Below are 13502 nucleotides of genomic sequence, written 5' to 3' on the forward strand. Positions count from 1 at the left end.
GGAAATGATTGACTCATGCGGTGATACTGGGTCTCCAGACAAACACATCTGGGAACCCCGGCCCTAAACGTTCTTCATGGTGGTCAGGTATGTTTGGAGAGGTCATGTACAGTGGGGGTAGTAAGTATTCATCACATCAACTATTTATTTTTTTACAGTTGATTTTTAACTATTTTTCCAGCATGACCTGTATTGTCATTTAAGTGTGTTTTGCAGGTATGGCCTAAACGTGTTAGTATCCATTACAGTTTTTCCCAATTGCTAAAACACAAAAGCCAATTCTCTAAACCAAATGACCAGTTCTCTAAACACATTTAATAAAACTAGAAACACATTTCACATGAAGACACAATTCACAAAACACAATCCTCCTTTTCTCATAAATCTAAACACATTTTGTCTTGCTAAAACACAAGTTGCAAAAAACTCTGCTCAAATTCTCTAATTAAAGCTCATGTGATGCAAAATGCTTGCCACAGTCAGCAAAATTTGAACACAATGAACACACCTAGCTTCATTCATTAAACATAATGACTCAAAATGTAAGACACTTGTTGCAAATTATTGTGGTGTGTGTGTGTGTGTGTGTGTGTGCGTGTGTGTGTGTGTGTGCGTGTGTGTGTGTGTGTGTGTGTGTGTGTGTGTGTGTGTGTGTGGTATAGTTCCATAAATAAATAAAAAAAACATCACACCCTGAACATTGTTTTCAGTGAGTATTGTTGTGTGTAATGGATCCTCTGTAGTGTTTGCATTGAGTTGTGATACAGTACAGTAGTGTACATGTTACGGTACATGTGGGAATACAGTACATGTGGGAAAACTAGGGTTAGGGTTAGGTGCTAGGGTGCTAGGGTTAAGGTTAGGGTTAGGATTAGGGGTAGGGTTAGGGTTAAGGTTAGGGTTAGACATGCCAGCATGTACCAAGTCACCCTAGCACCTAACCCTAACCCTAGTTTTCCCACATGTACCATATTCCCACATGTACCGTAACATACATACTGTATTTTCTGTAGATTTACATACTGTTCATATGAAACACACAAATCTATGAATGCCCAATACTCGACGGTGATATATTCTGAGAACAGATACTGTAAGGTTTCTAAAAATGTGCTTTGGCAGTTGTGAAAAAAAAAGAACATTCTCACACACTGAACATTGTGTTTTCAGTTGTTTTGTTGTAGTCTGTAACGATGCGTATAGTGTTTACATTTGTGCAGGCTTTGAGCAGCTGTTTTGGTGTGAAAGTTTGAGTTTTGAAGAGAGAAGGTGTGGTTTTGTTTATGTAGCTTTAGAAAAGTGTGTTGTGTTTAGGGAGTTTGGGGAAAATGGAGGAAAGTTTTGTGAAATGTGTTTTAGCAATTGAGAAAAACTGTATATAATACATAATACACATAATGACCAAAACCTGAAAGTGGTGTATTTAATCACACACCAATTCTTAACAATGACACATTTCTTGCTTATCATTCATTTTGCATCTCTAAACCACACAGTTAACACATCACTAAATACAATTCTCTATGTTTGGCACAATCTTCTGTGATAAGATCTCTTGTGTTCACATGGAAAACACTACCATTCAGAATGCTAAACTAAAACCACTAATTCGTTTTTTTCTTCGTTTTTTTTTTTACAATGTAGGAAATGGATCAACCCAGTAGGTGGCAGTAGTGCGACGTTAAGGACGCAAGCTGCCGTTAAAACCCAACAGAGGAAGCAGAAGAAGAACTGCATGTTGTGACTTCTGACAGCGCCACATCCATGTCAGCCAGCCAGCAGCTCCAGTCCTGAGCCAGCCAGAGGAGCTAAATTAAGCCACTTTCCCGAGACAACTTGTCTTTTCTGTCCGGAGGATTCGGGGGGAAGCTGGTGATAGTGTGGGTTTAGGGTTTCCCCCCTAAGAGGACATCATGGACATTCTCACCGCCGAGGGGAAAGCAGACGAGACCAGGTAAGGCGAGGCTAGGAGGGGCTAGCCTGTTAGCTAACTGATTAGCTTATCATTAGACATTCTAATGTTCTAGTGTTCTAATGTTCTAATGTTCTAATGTTCTAGTGTTCTAATGTTCTAATGTTCTCATGTTCTCATGTTCTAGTGTTCTAATGTTCTAATGTTCTAGTGTTCTAATGTTCTAGTGTTCTAATGTTCTAATGTTCTAATGTTCTAATGTTCTAATGTTCTAATGTTCTAGTGTTCTAATGTTCTAATGTTCTAACGTTCTAATGTTCTAATGTTCTAATGTTGTAGTGTTCTAGTGTTCTAGTGTTCTAATGTTCTAATCAGTTTGCAATGTTGATGTGTTGTCAGATTAGAACATTAGAACATTAAAATGTTAGAACATTAGAACATTAGGACATGAGAGGAGGCACACCAACATGAGTTATGACAGACAGTTAAACATGTTGCCTCTCTCCTCCAGGTTCATTAGTCAACATTAGCTGGCTAAGAATTCGCTTAACTTGCGTCTCCATAGCAACATACTTACTAGGTTAGTTAGCTGGTGTAATTAGCCAGCTTAAAGGTCGTAAGCCAGCCGTGTGAGTTAAGTAATACATGTGTGCAGGATTAGCTAGCAAACGTAGATTTGTTTGGTTTGTGAGTCTGTTATCAACACGAACAAGCTTTTAAACAAATAAATGAAATGTAAATGCTTGGTAAATGTTTCAGTGTGTAGAAATCTAGCTTATCTATGTGGGGGATTGGCTGGCAGTAAATCGTATGGTCACACACAAAGCTAGCCAGGAAGTGTTAGTAATACTATTACTACTTTCCATTTCATGAGTAATGCGACAAAACAGGCATCATCAACAGCAACAACAACAACAACAACAACAACAAGCATTCAGCACTGTTCTGTTGTTAATCTCAACAAACAACACAGAATGAGGCAGTAACAGCCTGTTGTTTGGAGTGTTTTTACTACCAACAAGCAAGTGTTTACTACCAACACCTCCTCAGCCCCGAACACCTCGTGTGTAGTTAGGAGATTGTGTTGAACTGCAGACTTTAACAACACTGCTGGATTGCACAATGTGTGGTATGCGGTCAGTCCACGACTGTCCTGTCGTCGTTGTTATTGACGACCTTTGTCTTGTTGTTTGCGAGTGGAGGTCTCCTAATAATAAACAACAACTGGCTGACTGACACCCCCGGTAGTTATGAAGCAGCGGCCCACACACACACACACACACACACACACACACACACACACACACACGCTTCCTGGTGAAGTTTCCTCCTGAACCTGTCTGAACCCTGTGGTCTGCCCCCAACCCCCCCCCCCCCTCTCTGTCTCTCCCTCTCTCTCTCTCTCTCTCTCTCTCTCTCTCTCTCTCTCTCCCCCTCTCTCTCACTCTCTCCCCCCCCCTCTCTCTCTGTCTCTCTCTCACACTCTCTCTCTCACTCTCACTCTCTCTCTCTGACTCTCTTTCTCTCTCTCTCTCTCTCTGTCTCTCTCTCCCCCCCTCTCCCTCTCTCTCTCTCAACTTTCGCTAAGAGGAGGATGTGTTTGTCCTCCTGTTCGTCGGTGTGTGATGTGATGTGATTTGATTACACCAGGGGTAGAACGCGTGACCATGCTTAGGGGCTGCCCTCTTAAGCACACTGAACGAGGCTGTAATGGTCATGAATGTAACGTTGTTAACACTGTACAACTCAGCTGATTTCAGGGCCCCCACAATAAGTAGGCACGGGCATTCATTTAACACTAGAACAGCCATGTCTGGGGTCATCACTTATAGTAAGTAAGAAAGGCACGGCTGTTCTAGTGTTAAACAGCGTCTTCTGTCTGCCATTGAATGTCTTCAGCTTGAATTGAGGAAAAACTGTTAATGTTAAGTTGAATGTTTTGTGTGTTTTGGCTTTATTGCAATAGATGGATAACGTTTTAAGATGATCGCTCTACTAAAAGAAGGGTGTGGGGTGCGGGTGTGTCTCGGAGGGAGTGATTTATGACAGCATTGAGTTTCAACTCGCTGCTGAGTTACGTTACGTTATATTTTTGGCATTTAGCCGAAAGACGCCTTTATCCAAAGCAAGGTACAACAAAAACAGTTGACTAAGTAAGTGAATCATCTGTACATCAGTCATCATAAGAAAATGAATTCTATGACCAGGCTATTGGCAGTCACTATGTTAGAAGAAGGAAGTAAAAAAATAAAATAATAATTTACAATGGAAAAACTGTACAGTGGGGTAGTGGGGATGAGGAGGTCTTTAGGAGGGACAGTTAAGATGTAGCCTGAAGAGATGGAGGTCTTTAGGAGGGACAGTTAAGGTGTAGCCTGGAGAGATGGAGGTCTTCAGGAGGGACAGTTAAGGTGTAGCCTGAAGAGATGGAGGTCTTAAGGAGGGACAGAGATGTAGCCTGAAGAGATGGAGGTCTTCAGGAGGGACAGTTAAGGTGTAGCCTGAAGAGATGGAGGTTTTTAGGAGGGACAGTTAAGGTGTAGCCTGAAGAGATGGAGGTCTTCAATCTACGGCGGAAGATCAGTCCTGACAGAAGATAGTTAGTGACTCTGCAATCCTGACAGAAGATAGTTAGTGACTCTGCAGTACTGACAGCAGATAGTTAGTGACTCTGCAGTCCTGACAGCAGATAGTTAGTGACTCTGCAGTCCTGACAGCAGATAGTTAGTGACTCTGCAGTCCTGACAGCAGATAGTTAGTGACTCTGCAATCCTGACAGAAGATAGTTAGTGACTCTGCAGTCCTGACAGAAGATAGTTAGTGACTCTGCAGTCCTGACAGAAGATAGTTAGTGACTCTGCAGCCCTGACAGAAGATAGTTAGTGACTCTGCAGCCCTGACAGAAGATAGTTAGTGACTCTGCAGCCCTGACAGAAGATAGTTAGTGACTCTGCAGTCCTGCCAGAAGATAGTTAGTGACTCTGCAGTCCTGACAGAAGATAGTTAGTGACTCTGCAGTCCTGACAGAAGATAGTTAGTGACTCTGCAGTCCTGACAGAAGATAGTTAGTGACTCTGCAGTCCTGACAGAAGATAGTTAGTGACTCTGCAGTCCTGACAGAAGATAGTTAGTGACTCTGCAGTCCTGACAGAAGATAGTTAGTGACTCTGCAGTCCTGACAGCAGATAGTTAGTGACTCTGCAGTCCTGACAGAAGATAGTTAGTGACTCTGCAGTCCTGACAGAAGATAGTTAGTGACTCTGCAGTCCTGACAGAAGATAGTTAGTGACTCTGCAGTCCTGACAGCAGATAGTTAGTGACTGCAGTCCTGACAGCCGTGGGAAGCTCGTTCCACCAGCGGGGCGACAGGACGGTGAAAAGCCGTGACCAGAGTAGCGCGACTGCTGCGTCCACATAGAGGCTGTGGTGCTGACTTGAGGAAAAAAGAGGAAGTCCTGGATATGAGCTTGCACTTTGCCTGATGGGGACAAACGGACTGTGGGGGGGGGTCAACTAGATTAATATAGCGTTAGCATGTGACTTTGGAATGCCGTAGCTTGGGTTTTGTTATTGTTACTGTTCTCTCCTTGCAAGTTCAACGCCAACTGGCAGCAACTCCTTCATAAGTAACTGTTTATTTCACACCACCGACTCTATGGCTGACGATCCAACACAGCCAATGGCTGTCTCTCTCTCGCTCTGTCTGTCTGTCTGTCTCTGTCTGTCTCTGTCTCTCTCTCTCTCTCTCTCTCGCTCTGTCTGTCTGTCTCTGTCTGTCTCTGTCTCTCTCTCTCTCTCGCTCTGTCTGTCTGTCTCTGTCTGTCTCTGTCTCTCTCTCTCTCTCTCTCTCTCTCTCTCTCTCTCTCTCTCTCTCTCTCTCTCTCTCTCTCTGTCTGTCTGTCTGTCTGTCTGTCTGTCTGTCTGTCTGTCTGTCTGTCTGTCTGTCTGTCTGTCTGTCTGTCTGTCTGTCTGTCTGTCTGTCTGTCTCTCTCTCTGTCTGTCTCTCTCTCTCTGTGTCTCTCTCTCTCTCTGTCTCTCTCTCTCTCTCCCCCCCCTGTCTCTCTGTCTGTTTAACTTCTGCACAGTTGTTGGGTCATACTATCTCAAGACAGTCTCAGTGGGTACTGTATGGGCTAGTCATAACTCATCACTACCTGGCGTGTGTAACAATACTCCATTTACCTGACGTTTTTATCCAAAGCGACTTACACTTACACTTGCAGTGAGTGTAGCATACATCTTTCAGTCTATACGGCCCCAGCGGGGAAACGAACCCACAACCTCAAAGCGTTGATTAGCCCTTCTACCAAACTGAGCCACAGAGGACACCATACATGCGTGGGGTCAGGGGACAGTGTGTATACACAGTGAGTCAGTGCTGTGGTCTGCACAGAGGGTTAATAGCAGAGTTTAGACAACGAGAGCTTCTTCTCAGAGTCAGCATGTCCGTTCTGGGTGAGTGATTAGGTGGTTGGGTGGTGGTGTTGTTGTCATGCCAGCTGAGGAAAGATTTGTTGCCAATTTGCTCAGAAATGTGATTTCCGAGGCACTTCAGCTGCTGGCGAGGACGGAGGTCTAACTTGTGTGCGTGATCGCCATGTGATCGGTGTGATGACAGAAATGTGAAAAGGATCATGGGAAACGGTCCCTAATTAGTGTTGATGTTGTCATGGAGATCAGATGTTGTTCACTGACCGTGAGGAGGAGGGAGAGGAGGGAGAGGGAGGAGGAGGAGGAGGAGGGAGAGGAGGAGCTTCCTTCAACATATCTCAACCCCCTCCTCACCTCCCTACTTCACCCTGTCTCAACCCCACCACTCCCCCTCCCTCCCCCTTACAGCACATCTGTGCCTGACTCATCTTCTCCCTCTCTTCTCCCTCTCTTCTCTCTCTGTGTCCAGGCGGGAACACTGGAAGCTGCTGACCAGCCTGAAGACCACGGTGGAGGGGCTGGTGTCCTCCAACAACCCCAATGTGTGGTCTCGCTACGGGGGGCTGCAGAGGCTGCACAAGGACATGAACCACATCCTCAGCCACGGACTCAAGCACGAGCAGGTGAGAGGTCAGACAGGGACCCAGCAGGTCAGAGGTCAGGCCTCAGACAGGGACGCACACCTCCCCCTGGGGTGTCATGTTCACTAGACGAGGAATAGGAGAAAGTGTTTTGTCTCTCTCTGTGTGTGTCTCTCTCTCTCTCTCTGTGTCTCTCTGTGTCTCTCTCTCTCTCTCTCTCTCTCTCTCTCTCTCTCTCTCTCTCTCTCTGTGTCTCTCTGTGTCTCTCTCTCTCTCTCTCTCTCTCTCTCTCTCTCTCTGTCTGTCTGTCTGTCTGTCTGTGTGTGTGTGTGTCTCTCTCTCTCTCTCTCTCTCTCTCTCTCTCTCTCTCTCTCTGTGTCTGGTGCTCTCTCTCTTTTTCTTTCTCTCTCTTTTTCTCTCTCTCTCTGTCTCTCTCTCTCTTCTCTCTCTTTCTCTCTGTCTCTGTCTGTCTGCCTCTCTGTCTGTTTCTCTGTCTCTAATTCTATTCAGTTTATTTTGAATCAGGACTAGGCCTGATGCTATTTAAATCAGTCCAATGAAGGGTCTATTTACTCTGGCATTAGCCTCAACCTGTGTACCGGGGAAACCACCCTACAGACTAAACGTGGATTCTTTTACACCACGCCATATTATCTTCTCTCTCGGAATTACTCAGGCGTATAGTGTGTTGATGACGTGTCACGTGATACGTTTTCATTTTCCATTGTTCTCAAAGCGAGAGAGAGTGTTCTTTATTTTTTTTTCTCACAACTTTGTTTCATTGTTTTTATGACAATACCAAATGAGCAGTAGGTCAAACTGTACACGTATACGCTAGACATATTGCACATACCTACAGATATGTAGTCAAAATAGAAGTCTATTGAACGTAGACTACAGTAAATAAATCATTAAAAATCATTTTTTAAGCTAGGACACATAGCCAGTTCAAAACACATTGATTGGATACTTAGGACTTATACAGGAGAAATAAAGAAATACTTTTTTTGAGATGGTAAAGAGAGAGTGTTTTCAAACAGTGAACAACACAGGTGGTGGGCCACTCCCTGAGTTTGTCAAATAAGGAAAATGTAAAAAGACTCTTCAGGTTCTGAATGAGGTCAATCTTTTTAAAGATACGGTGGAAGGTAGGAGGTAGGAGCGGTGGGACAATGCGTGGTGTGAAAGCCTATTGAGGCGCTGCTGCCTGCCTTCCCCCGGGCCGTAAGCAGGCCAGCAACGCCTCTGTGGTCACGGCCGTGTGTTCTGTGTTCTGTGTTCTGTGTTGCAGGTGTACTACAAGCAGAAGGACTACTGGCCCTTCGTGTGGTGTGTACGCTACATCAGCCCTCACCTGGCCTCCCATGTAGAACAGGTACGGTCCTAATCTAAATATCTACCTCCACATCAACAACAACATCTGTACTATCTACATCCTCAACAACAACAACAACAACAACAACAACAACAACAACATCTGTACTATCGACATCCACCTCAACAACAACATCTATACTATCTACATCCACCTCAACAACAACAATAACAACATCTATCTACATCCACCTCAACAACAACATTGCTAACAAAACCACCCCCCCCCCAAAAAATCCCCATAATAAAAATTCATTATATTTATAAAGCGCTTTTCAGAGACTCAAAGACGCTGACAGTATGGGTACACAGAAACACGGAAACAGCAAGCAACAGATAACATGAGACACATAGAACACAGAGTTAACAACAGATAACATGAGACACATAGAACACAGAGTTAACAACAGATAACATGAGACACATAGAACACAGAGTTAACAACAGATAACATGAGACACATAGAACACAGAGTTAACAACAGATAACATGAGACACATAGAACACAGAGTTAACAACAGATAACATGAGACACATAGAACACAGAGTTAACAACAGATAACATGAGACACATAGAACACAGAGTTAACAACAGATAACATGAGACACATAGAACACAGAGTTAACAACAGATCACATGAGACACATAGAACACAGTATTAACGAACAGGTACAGGAAACGATTAACAATTAATGACGATAGATAGATAGGTACTTTATTGTTTCTCCGAGGGGTAATGGAGGCGTTACTGCAGCTCACACCACAAACAACAACAAGAACAAAATAAAGTGACGAGAATAGAATAAGAACATAACACATCTAATAAAAGGCCATGCACACGGCACCCAGTCCTCACATGTCTCTATGTAGACACATCAGAATCACATGATGTTTAACTTGAGCTTAATGCTAGACACACACACACACACACACACACACACACACACACACACACAGGACATTGTTTTGATAGAGGGCGACCAGGGTAAGCTTTAGCCCACATGGCCTACATACATCTCTCCCAGAATCCCCGGTGTCACTCAGTAACTGGCTTGTTGTGACGTTAACCACATGCTACTGTTATGAGACCTGATGACCTTTACCCCCTGACCCTGACCCTGACCCCCCCCCCCCCCCCCCCTTGTTTATGCACTTGGTCAGTGTGTCTTCAGTGGGTTAGCTACGCCTCTTATTGACTGGCTGGTGAGAGGAGAGAGGTCAGGGTTAGTGGGGAGAGGGGAGGTCAGGTCAGGGTCACTTTCAGCCATTCTGTCACGGTCATGTGAGGTTTGAACTGTGTTTTTCTCTCTCTCTCTCCCCTCCCCCGTCTGTCTGTCTGTCCCTCGTCTCCCCCCCCTCCTCCCTTTCTCTCCCTCTGTCTTTGCCTTCATTGTTCATTCAATCTCTTCCCTGGCTTTCCCTCTCCCCTTCTCCTCACCCATCTCTTTCTGCCTTCTCTTCTCCCCCTCGCCTCCCCTAATCTTTCTCCCTCTCTCCTCCATCTCTCTTCCCTCCTGTCCTCTCTCCCTCTCTTCCCTCCCCCTCCATCTTTCTTCCCTCTCTCCTCCATCTCTCTTCCCTCCTCTCCTCTCTCCCTCTCTTCCCTCCCCTCCTCTCCTCCCCTCCTCCTCTCTCCTCCTGTCCTCCCCTCCTCCTCTCCTCCCTCTCTCTTCTCTTCCCTCCCCTCCTCTCCTCCCCTCCTCCTCTCTCCTCCTGTCCTCCCCTCCTCCTCTCCTGTCCTCCCTCTCTCTTCTCTTCCCTCCCCTCCTCCTCTCTTCCCTCCCTTCCTCTCTCCTCCCCACATCCTCTCTTCCCTCCCTTCCTCTCTCCTCCCCACATCCTCTCTTCCCTCCTCTCCTCTCCTCCTCTCTCCCTCTCTTCTCTTCCCTCCCCTCCTCTCTCCTCCCTCCCCTCCCTCTCTCTTCCCTCCCCTCCCTCTCCTCTCTCCCTCTTCTCCTCTCCCTCCCTCCCCTCCCCTCCCTCCCCTCTCCCCCTCCCCCTATAGTTCAGTAAGCTGGAGCCGGTGCTGTGCAGTGGGATGCAGCATGGCGGGGGGGGGCACGGCGGGGGGGGGGAGGGCTACAAGGCAGAGCGCTGGCTCCTGCACAGCCTCCAGGTCCACCTGCTGTCCGCCCAGCTCCACCCCCTCCTCAGACACCAGGGCAACACGCGCAAGTTCTACAACGGTGAGAGGCCGTGTGTCTTTGTGTGTGTGTGTGTGTGTGTGTGTGTGTGTGTGTGTGTGTGTGTGTTTGTTTGTTGTGTGTGAGCGTCTATCTGTGACGTCAACGTCCTTTGTGCAAATGTTTGGATATGGATGGACTAATAATAGTTTGTGATATTGTATCAGGACTGTGTTGTTCCACCACACCTGTCCACTTAGAGAGAGACAGACAGACAGACAGACAGACAGACAGACAGACAGACAGACAGCTATACAGACAGACAGACAGACAGACAGACACAGACACAGACACAGACAGACAGACACAGACAGACACAGACAGACAAAGACAAAGACACAGACAGACAGACAGACAGCTATACAGACAGACAGACAGACAGCTATATAGACAGACAGACAGCTATACAGACAGACAGACAGACAGACAGACAGCAGGGCTCGACATTAAGGCTTGTCCGCTTGTCCGGGACAAGTACATTTTATGTTTGGACAAGTGGACTTCCTCCTGCAGTTGTCCGATGGACAAGTCAAAACAAAAAAACAAATCAATATGTATTAATATCTGCAAACATTAATTCCTCCTTCCGATCTGAATAGTAAAAAAAAATAGCAAGCAAAGCGATGCCGCGCCTCATTCTCGCTGTTTCAGTCTCTCGTAGTTCGTTATCATCATAGTTCGTAAATTCGCTCAGAGCGCCAGAGCGCACACTGCGTTCAACGTCATAAAGAGACCAAGTAATTTGATTGGACAAAAGGCATTCCATGAGTGCTGATCAGATTCCAGAGCGAGTTTACGAACGCAGCCATAGTGTTGTGGGTCTCCTGTCACTAGTGCCATTCACGTGAACATGCGCATATTCGCTTCTTCTCAATGCTGCTTATTTTCATGTAGTTCGATGCGATCGTATATTTTAGGTTTGAAGTTTTAAGACCAGCACATCGCAATACGAACTTCAGAATGACACTAATGATAGATTTCTCAATTTGAATATAGGATACTATCCAAAAGCTAGCAAATAAGATTGCTTCCATTGGGGAGGGACTGTAGTTACAAACATTTTTTGTAAATATTCCTAGATATTCATCCCTTTTGTGGCCAATCTTAATCTAAAAGGGTTAGGGTTAGGGTAATCACTGATTACCCCTACGTTTTTAAATAATTACAAAATATTGTTTATATATGAATACATTAGAAAATTAAGGATACATCATTATCAAATCAATAGTAGTCAAATGTGTTATTTGCATACACATACACTCACTGGCCACTTCATTAGGCACACCTTGGGGTTGGACCCCCTCTTTTGCCTTCAGAACTGCCTTAATTCTTCGTGGCATAGATTCAACAAGGTGCTGGAAACATTCCTCCGAGATTTTGGTCCATATTGACACTATAATATCACGCAACAGCCCGTCTGGCACCAACAACCATGCCAGGTTCAAAGTAACTTAAATCACCTTTATTTCCCATTCTGATGCTGGTTTGAACTTCAGCAGATCGTCTTGACCATGTCTACATGCCTAAATGCATTGAGTTGCTGCCACATGATTGGCTGATTAGGTATTTGCGTTAACAAGCAGTTGAAAAGGTGTACCTAATGAAGTGGCCGGTGAGAGTATAATATATTATTATTCATATTATTGCTTTTTCAAAATCTTTGGATTTGGACAAGTAACTTGAGCTCTCGGACAAGTAAAAGACAAGTTCACTTGTCCCTGAAAAAGCTTAATGTCAAGCCCTGGACAGCTATACAGACAGACAGACAGACAGACAGACAGCTATACAGACAGACAGATACTTTAGTGATCCCAGAGGGGAAAGTCAGACCACAAAACAACAACAACAACAACAAAATAAAGTGACAATTGAATATAAATCCTAAATAGAGATAGCCTGATGTCCTGACGGTGGTTGTGTGTGTGTGTGTGTGTGTGTGTGTGTGTGTGTGTGTGTGTGTGTGTGTGTGTGTGTGTGTGTGTGTGTGTGCGTGTGGTCCAGAGGAGGCGTTCCTGCTGAGCGAGCCCCATGTGACGGCCATGTTCCAGTGTCTGGAGGCGGTGGAGCAGAACAACCCCCGCCTGCTGGCGCTGGTCGACACGGTCAGGGTGAGCTACCTACCCCTACCTACCCCTACCTACCTCTACCTACCCCTACCTACCCCTACCTACCCCTACCTACCCCTACCTACCTCTACCTACCTCTACCTACCCCTACCTACCTCTACCTACCCCTACCTACCTCTACCTACCCCTACCTACCCCTACCTACCCCTACCTACCCCTACCTACCTCTACCTACCTCTACCTACCCCTACCTACCTCTACCTACCCCTACCTACCTCTACCTACCCCTACCTACCTCTACCTACCTCTACCTACCCCTACCTACCTCTACCTACCCCTACCTACCTCTACCTACCTCTACCTACCTCTACCTACCCCTACCTACCCCTACCTACCTCTACCTACCCCTACCTACCCCTACCTACCCCTAACCTACCCCTACCTACCTCTACCTACCCCTACCTACCTCTACCTACCCCTACCTACCCCTACCTACCTACCTCTACCTACCTCTACCTACCCCTACCTACCCCTACCTACCTCTACCTACCTCTACCTACCCCTACCTACCTCTACCTACCCCTACCTACCCCTACCTACCCCTACCTACCCCTACCTACCCCTACCTACCCCTACCTACCCCTACCTACCTCTACCTACCCCTACCTACCTCCCTACCTACCTCTACCTACCTCTACCTACCCCTACCTACCCCTACCTACCCCTACCTACCTCTACCTACCCCTACCTACCCCTACCTACCCCTACCTACCCCTACCTACCCCTACCTACCTCTACCTACCCCTACCTACCTCTACCTACCCCTACCTACCCCTACCTACCCCTACCTACCTCTACCTACCCCTACCTACCCCTACCTACCCCTACCTACCTCTACCTACCCCTACCTACCCCTACCTACCCCCCAACTACCCCTACCTACCCCTACCTACC

The 13502-nt window shown here is 46.0% G+C and overlaps 1 protein-coding gene across 1 annotated transcript in view; it reads left to right on the forward strand.

The window, feature by feature from the left end:
• Window positions 1-1882: 1882 nt before the first annotated feature.
• rubcn (rubicon autophagy regulator) overlaps window positions 1883-13502 on the forward strand; it is a 30504-nt gene continuing 18884 nt past the window's right edge. The window contains 5 exon segments of the mRNA XM_080530030.1: window positions 1883-1954; window positions 6813-6966; window positions 8216-8299; window positions 10305-10485; window positions 12484-12590. Of these exon segments, the coding sequence (XP_080386156.1) occupies window positions 1914-1954; window positions 6813-6966; window positions 8216-8299; window positions 10305-10485; window positions 12484-12590 (567 nt within the window). The 5' untranslated portion in view covers window positions 1883-1913.

This window comes from Nansenia antarctica (assembly GCF_963989245.1).
Source record: "Nansenia antarctica genome assembly, chromosome: 1".
In the NCBI taxonomy this organism is placed as follows: Eukaryota; Metazoa; Chordata; class Actinopteri; order Argentiniformes; family Microstomatidae; genus Nansenia; species Nansenia antarctica.